This window comes from Marmota flaviventris, chromosome 9 (assembly GCF_047511675.1).
Source record: "Marmota flaviventris isolate mMarFla1 chromosome 9, mMarFla1.hap1, whole genome shotgun sequence".
Classification (NCBI taxonomy): domain Eukaryota; kingdom Metazoa; phylum Chordata; class Mammalia; order Rodentia; family Sciuridae; genus Marmota; species Marmota flaviventris.
This window is the reverse complement of record NC_092506.1, coordinates 81,381,715-81,388,821: the sequence shown is the minus strand read 5'-3', so window position 1 is coordinate 81,388,821 and position 7,107 is coordinate 81,381,715. Positions and strand designations below refer to the sequence as shown.

Sequence of the window (7,107 nt, the reverse complement as noted above, 5' to 3'; positions counted from 1 at the left end):
CAACAGTCTCCAATCAGGGAAAACTTGAAGCCTTCCTTCTTTCCCACTCTGAAGTTTGCCCACTTCTCTACCTGCTTGTGATTTGCCAGGATGCATGTGAGGGTGGCTGACTCCCTTATACACATAAAGCATGCTCTGAATAAATAGCTTCTGCTTGTTCCCGTTGGAGTTGTCTTCATTTATTCCACCCTTTGAAGTAAAGTCTTCTGGTCACCAAACCCTCCCCACGAATCCAGGACCCCCAGCAGCTGTGCAATGGAGGGGTAAGGAGACCCATATATTCAACCATGGAACAAACCAAGTGAGCTACAAGAGTCAACTGAGCCCCTTGTTCTTGAATATGGACAGACAGCCAAAGTCACCAGCCTTGAGAAACCCAGCAGCCATGGCAGAAGATCAAAGAATAGAGCAGGGTGATCTTGGAGAAAACACATCATTCAGAGACTAGAAACAAGTTTTTGAAAAAAATTTTAATTAGATCTTCGGTGAGACTTGAGAAGATATTGCATCCACAAAACCGAAAAACAGCAGGCTGTGAAAAACAAGCGGAATAAAAAAATCCTCCTGGAAATTAAAAGTGGATTACTAAAATTAAAAAGATTGCAAGTTTAACAGAATAGAAAGCCAAAAGATGGTCTGAATGTGTGGCAGAAAAGATAAGCCTCTTTTTGTAACTTCTTTGTAACTGAATTCAGAAATGGTTAGTGTGTTGGGGCCCTGGAGTGAGGCGTGGGTGTTAGAAGTCCTTGACCTGTGTGTCAAAGGACTGTGTACACGGATCACTCCGATGGCAATAGATAATCTAACTGAAAATCTGACAGTTTACTCGGCTGTTCCTGGTTTTATGGATGTAATATCTTCCTATGTCTCCTCCCAATCACATTAAAGGGTAGAACACAGACTCTCTTAACCATGACCTCTCCAAGGGGGACCCAGCCCTCCCTCCCTCCTCACATCTGCTTCAGTACCACTTAACTACCTACCAGGCTATTCAATATAAGCCTAGGAGCTGGAGCTGTGGGGGGTCAGACTTAGCTGGTTTAAAACTTAGTTATGTTCTAATTGCAAAAATGGGGATAAGAATATTTGTCAAGGCTTTAATGGGGATCAAATGAACTACCTAGTACATGCCACACACTTAGCAGGGCCCCTGGGCACATAGTAAATGATCAGTAAATACTAACAGTTATTAGGGCTCGCAGAACTAGCCTTGTGTTCAACCCAGCTTTAAGTCTACTTTTGCTACTTTTTAATGCCTAAAACACTTTAGAAAGTCAATAAACTCTCAGCTCTATTACCACCTCAGATAGTTCTTCCAGTTCTCAATTTTGAAATGATGTTGCCTATATGTATTTTTGAAGCCACAATTTCTTGAAGTAACTTGGGGCCTTACCTGTGTTTTAAAAAAATGTTTGCATTAGTACAATAGAGCTACACATAATAGTTGGATTCATTTTTACATATTCATAAGTGCATGTAACAAAGTTTGCTCCTTTTTTGCTGGTGGATGGGTATTAGGGATTGAATTCAGGGTCACTCTACCACTGAGACACATCCCCAGCCCTATTTTGTATTTTTATTTAGAGACAGGGTCTGACTGAGTTGCTTAGCACTTCACTTTTGCTGAGACTGGCTTTGAACTTGTGACCCTCCTGCCTCAGCCTCCTGAGCTGCTTGCATTACAGGTGTGCACCATTGCACCTGGTCAAAGTTTACTCCTTTCAGTCCCAGGTACTTCCCCGTTTTCTTCCCTTCTCCCTCTCCCTGTTTGTTTGCCAATAGGCACCTAGGCTGGTTCTATAACTTGGCTATTGTGAATTGCAGTGCTATAAACATGGGTATGCATACATCACTATGCTATACTGACTTTAGTTCACAAAGGTTAGCCAGCTGAGTTTGGATCAGCATTTCCTTTCTGTTGTCAGTGAACTGCCCTCCACCACAGAGCTCAAACCTCACCAACTGTGAGGCCATCAGGATTCTGACCTGGTTCCTTTCTCACAGACTTGATGTGAATGGCCTTGTCTCCATTGCTGCCATCTATCTCCTACTCCACACCCTGAGCATCAGACTTGGTTTTGTGATTATAATGCCCTACCTATGTCAAGGTTTGCTCAGTGAATGAGCAAATTCAAGGTAGGTGCAGAAAAAAATGGAGGCAAAATTTGTTTGATGAGCAGAATACTAGTGTTTGGCAAGATAAGCACTTGAAAAGAAAAGCCAGCCAACTCAAATGCTAAAACCTTCTGTTGCAGAAAGGGTCATGGGAAAGGCACCCTGTAGCACTGGAAGGCACGGGGTTTCGGACTCCAGAAGGTTTCTAGTGGGTGGATTGACTTCCGATCCACTCACAGAAGGACTTGAAGTCAGTGCCCCTTCTCCAATTCAATTCTGATGCCCGTCTCATTCTGTAGATGTGTGGCCCTGCCTGAGAAACAAATCATATCCCAACAAGGACCCTGGCTCACCCACCCTTCCTTCCTTCATTAATTCATCTGGGCCAACTACCTCATTCCTCTCAGCAGATTTAAAAAAAAATCAAGACCTTCTTAAAGGAAGGTCAAAAGAGCTGCTAAAAGTCTTATAGAGAGTGGGAAGGCCAGGTTAGAGCTTGAGTTTCCCAAACTCCAGACTAGTGTACTGCGATGGTGGGGGGAAGGGGTTGAAGGAAGGGGGAACTCTCAATGCAGTTGAGGTAACTGCCTCAGTTTTGGTGTCCACAGTAGAGTTGATGGTCTGGGAGCCCCACCCCTCACCTTGGTTTGAGTCTTTGGTATGGTGTATCACTTGTTAAAAAAGGGGGGAGCGGTGTGGAGAATATTCCCCTCAGAGGCCTTGAGAGGATAGGTAGCAGATACTAAGAAATGAATAATACCCAGATAAGTAACAGTCTAATGTTGAGACTTCAGTGCAACAGGCAAACCAGCTCTTTGTGCATCGTGGGTCCATGCCTGTGGGCTCTGGTAGAGTGACACAGAGAGGAGAAGTCAGTTGCTATTTTATTGGAGGCACCATGGTAGGATGGGAGGCCAGACTGTCACCATCAGCTCTGCCATGGAAAGGGTGGACATGGGAGGACCAGAAGGGCATAGGGTCCCATCACAGCCCTTATTCTTATGGGCAGGAGGGGATGGGTCACCTTAACAGTTCCCACCCCAGCTGTTTCCCAGGCCAGCTGAGGCAGAGCACAGCAGAGCAGCGTAGAGTGCCTGGGACCCAGTGTGCAGGGTTCAGACACCAGCTGCTGCTACTTCTGCTCCTTTTAGTGAGTGGCCTGAGGAAGGAGATGGCCTTGGCCTGGTCACTGCCAGTGGGAGCAAGGAATGTGGGTGGGGGAAGGAAGGGTCCTCAGGAAAGGAAGAGCAGGAACAGAGAGAAGGGAATGGGGACATAGGCAAGCTCCCAGGTTGGGGCAGTGTTAGCCAAGAGGCGGGTCACAGCCACGTTGGGGTTGCCCTGAGCAGGCTCAAACCACTTCTGGAGACATCTCCCACTGTTCCTGTGCTCAGGACTTGCCTTGAAGGAGTTGCTCCAAATCTTCTCACACAGGTCAGTTGGGGTGGGGAAGTAATGGGGGAAAGGGTGACAGATGTCCTCTGCAGGGCAGCGGTTCTTTCCTGTGGTGGGTTGAGGTAGATAGCTTACTTCCCACTGCTTCCCCATGTCCCCATCATTTACCCTGGGGTGGGGGAGACACAGGGAGGTTTGCATCTGTACCCAGGTTGGAGAACCCCCAATGGGTCTGCCTTCCTCTGGTGCCCTCTCAGTGCCACTCACCCTGACTCCAGTGCCAGCTGCTGTACCAGTTGGATTTGCAGGTATAAGAAGTGCGGCAGTCTGCCCACCACTCCTCACAGTCTTCCCGGCACAGTGGCACCCCCACGATGCGTTCTCCCTGCCCACTGGGCCCCACCTGGGTGCAGGCATAGTGAGAGACAGGAACATGAATAGCAGCAATTTGAAGCCTACTAATAGTATAATGGTACTTGTGCCAGGTACTTATTCCAACTGTATATCCTCCCTTGTAAACTCTCTGAGTACTATTATTTTTACAAATGAGAACAATGAGGCTAAGTGCCTTATCCTAGGCGGACAGCTAGTAGGTAGAGAAGATGGAATTCAAACTCAGGTCCGTCTAATTCACCAAGCCTCCCTTGGTGATAGTCCCTATCCTTCTGTTATCTGACCAGCCTCCCCCATGCCATCCTTCAGGGTCAGAGGCAGCTTCCTCTTCACACCTTTCTCCAACAGAGGCCTCTGGCTCTCCTCTGTTCACAGGGATACAACATTTCCTGCTTCTACCAGTCTCCTGGAGATACCATCATATTACCGAAGGGAAGCTCCAGCTCTTAGTAACAAGGTGTCATATGAATTTATCATCTATTTCCTCACCAGCTGGATCCAGGGCCCCAGGTTAGGGGAACACTGATAGAAGCAGATGGCCTGGATGAAGTGTTTCTGACAGCTTGGGGTCAACAATCCACAGTGAACCAAGGTGAAGTTGTGGAGTGGGGACACCTCAAGGTGGGCTTCCCAGCTTGTGGTGGCTGTGCAGCAGGCATTGTCCTTCCAGGGGATACACTGAAAGTAGAGGAAGAAGTAACAGGCATGGAGAGTAAGAGGCAGGGTGGGTAAGTGTCTAGGGCAGAAGGTGGCAGAGTAAAAATGCACCTTAGGAGAAAGCCTGAGCAACTGGGGTAGCTTGAGGCCAGCAATCCCCACGGAGGAGGAACCTTAATATCTTCAATATTCACCTATAGGGCAGAAGGCCCCTGCACACAGACCTCCCAACCCCAGGCTGCTGCAGTAGCTGCTATAGTCCTCTGGAACATGACTTCTGGGGTTTTCAGTTTCTGAGAGGGCAGCAGAGGTCTTGGGGGAAAAGCAAATAGAGAGGAGACCTCAGAGAATCAAGGTTGCATTGATTCAGAGGGACTCACAGGCTAAATGCCAGCTCTGCTCCTCCTCCAGCATCCCTGTGAATTGGCTTTAAGAGTTTGGGGAGGGAACCATTAAGTCATGTTTCCCCAGGACCTGTTGGTAGGAAGGCTTGTTTTGACCTGTGCTGAACCAGCTCTGGGCCTCTTGGATCACCATCTGAGCCATTCCCCAAGTGGCCAGTGCAGCTCAGAAATGGGAACTTGAGATCACTTTCAAACTAAGGAAATAAATGATCTGGATTGGTTGGGATCCAGAGACCATCTTGGCATTTGTGTTTCTTCCATGATCTGCCCTCTATCACCCCTGGGCCAAGTCTGGACTTTATACCTCTACATAGAGCTCGTCTTCTGGGCCAGGCTCTCTCTTGTGGTGTTGGGCATTCATGCAAACATTGAGTAGCGTGTCTCCAGCCCAGGTGGGCATGACTGTCCACAATCCTAGCAGAAGTTGCCACCACTGTGCCATGACCTGATGCAGAGAGGAAACTCATGATGCTCATACAATGAATAGGACAACCCACTCCACTTCCTTCACCTGTCAGGCACTGAAGAGTACAGACTCCAAGCCTCCCTCAAGTGGCTGAATTACTGACTGCTCCTAAGACCCTCTGGGGTAACATTATAGAATGTCAGAGCAGATGGAATAATCCTTTGTGGTCTGATACCAACCCCAACCATTGTATTGATGCAGTCCAATAAGGGAGAGAGACAAGCCCAACCCTAAGGGGTAGGCTGGGGAGCATGGTTTCAGCCTTTCCTGCAGGAACTCTCCCCATCCCTCCTCCACTTAGAGTCAGCCTTTCTAACTCTGACACATGGGCTGGGAATTTAGAGCTTTGAAATTGGACCACAGCCAACCCCCAAATGCTGGCTGAGCAATCAAACAAATGCTCAATTACTAGAATCTCCATGGAACCAAAGGGCATGGTGGGATGGGACAGTGTAGCCAATGCAGGCCTTACTCTATCAAGTATCAGCCCTAACTTCAGTCCCTAGGAGGGGTAGATTCTCAGAGCACCTTGCCTTCTCCCTGAATGCCTCTAGCTAGAGTCTTTTCCTTAGAACAGAGGTTCTGCTTCTACCAACATCAACCCATCTCAAACCCATCCTGAGTATAAGGCTGGAGAGCCAGACATGGGGTGTATGCCCAGGATGAGGACTTGAGGAACCTTCTGCAACCAAGCCCAAGCTCAAGCCTCAGGACAGGAAGATGGCTTCATCATCTTGGTGTTTATTGAGCACTGTATTTCCAACTTGGTTCTGTATTGTACTGGCAATTCAAGCACCTAATTGCTAAGTCTCTTTTACTTAGCAATTAGATGATTGAATTGCCAGTACAATACAGAACCAAGCAATTGGTTCTGTATTGTCTTCACAATCCAGGACTCTCTCCTTTCTTGTCCCCAGGCCTGGTAGGAGCCTACCCTGGACCCATGATAATGAAACTAAAAACTGGCCTGAGTTTAGGGCCTCACTCCTACCTCCAGAGCCTACCCTCAAATCTAAACCTTAGGCTGCTCTCTCCACAGCACCAATGCTAAGCTCAAACTTGGCCACCAAGGTTTTTTTTTTTTTTTAATGTTTTAGTTGTTGATGGACCTTTATTTTATTTACTTATTTATATGCGGTGCTGAGAATTGAACCCAGTGACTCACACCTGGGAGGTAAGCGCTCTACCACTGAGCTATGACCCCAGCCCCACCAAGGATTTTTAAAGAGCCAATGTAAAGTGAAGAGAGCACTCTCTTCATACTCACTTTCAATGCAGGAGCCTGCCAGTTGCTCGTCCCACCCCTGAGCTGTGAGAAGGCCAAGGGGAACTCCACCCCTCGCCCATTTATTTCCTGGTCCAGTTCTACAAGATCCAGGTGCAGCAGCAGAATTGCAGGTGTCTCCAACTGAGCAGCCTCTTCTGCCCTTCTGCGGGCCTCTGAGTTTCCCAGCTCCACTTCCTCTAAGAAGCAACACCCTGCGTGGGAGAGGACCAGGTCCAGCTTACCTCTCACCAGCTGGATGACTTTGAGAAAACTACTTAAACACTCTAAGTACCAGTTTTCCCATATGTAAAGGGAGCTATTAAAACATGACTGCTGGGAAAAAGAAAGTTCATGAAAAGGACTTGGCATAGCCCCTGGCACAGAGTAAGTCTTATTGGTTTTAATTCTTC

At 47.7% G+C, this 7,107-nt stretch overlaps 1 protein-coding gene across 1 annotated transcript; it reads right to left on the bottom strand.

Annotated features, from left to right (window-relative positions):
• Positions 1–3,348: 3,348 nt before the first annotated feature.
• Izumo1r (IZUMO1 receptor, JUNO) lies at positions 3,349–5,406 on the bottom strand. The gene is made up of 4 exons (XM_027951356.1): positions 5,269–5,406; positions 4,393–4,581; positions 3,778–3,913; positions 3,349–3,617 (listed from the first exon to the last, which is right to left on the bottom strand). The coding sequence occupies exons 1-4, from the start codon at positions 5,404–5,406 to the stop codon at positions 3,349–3,351; spliced, it is 732 nt and encodes a 243-aa protein (XP_027807157.1).
• Between the last annotated feature and the right edge of the window lie 1,701 nt (positions 5,407–7,107).

What these genes read in the sequence shown, in the direction of transcription:
- Izumo1r (XM_027951356.1), bottom strand. Translation starts at nt 5,406, where the DNA reads ATGGCACAGTGGTGGCAACTTCTGCTAGGATTGTGGACAGTCATGCCC. An exon ending in AAGACGAGCTCTATGTAGAG is followed by an intron (nt 4,582 to 5,268) that starts GTATAAAGTCCA and finishes CTCTACTTTCAG; the next exon opens with TGTATCCCCTGGAAGGACAA. An exon ending in CAGCTGGCACTGGAGTCAGG is followed by an intron (nt 3,618 to 3,777) that starts GTGAGTGGCACT and finishes AACCCACCACAG; the next exon opens with GAAAGAACCGCTGCCCTGCA.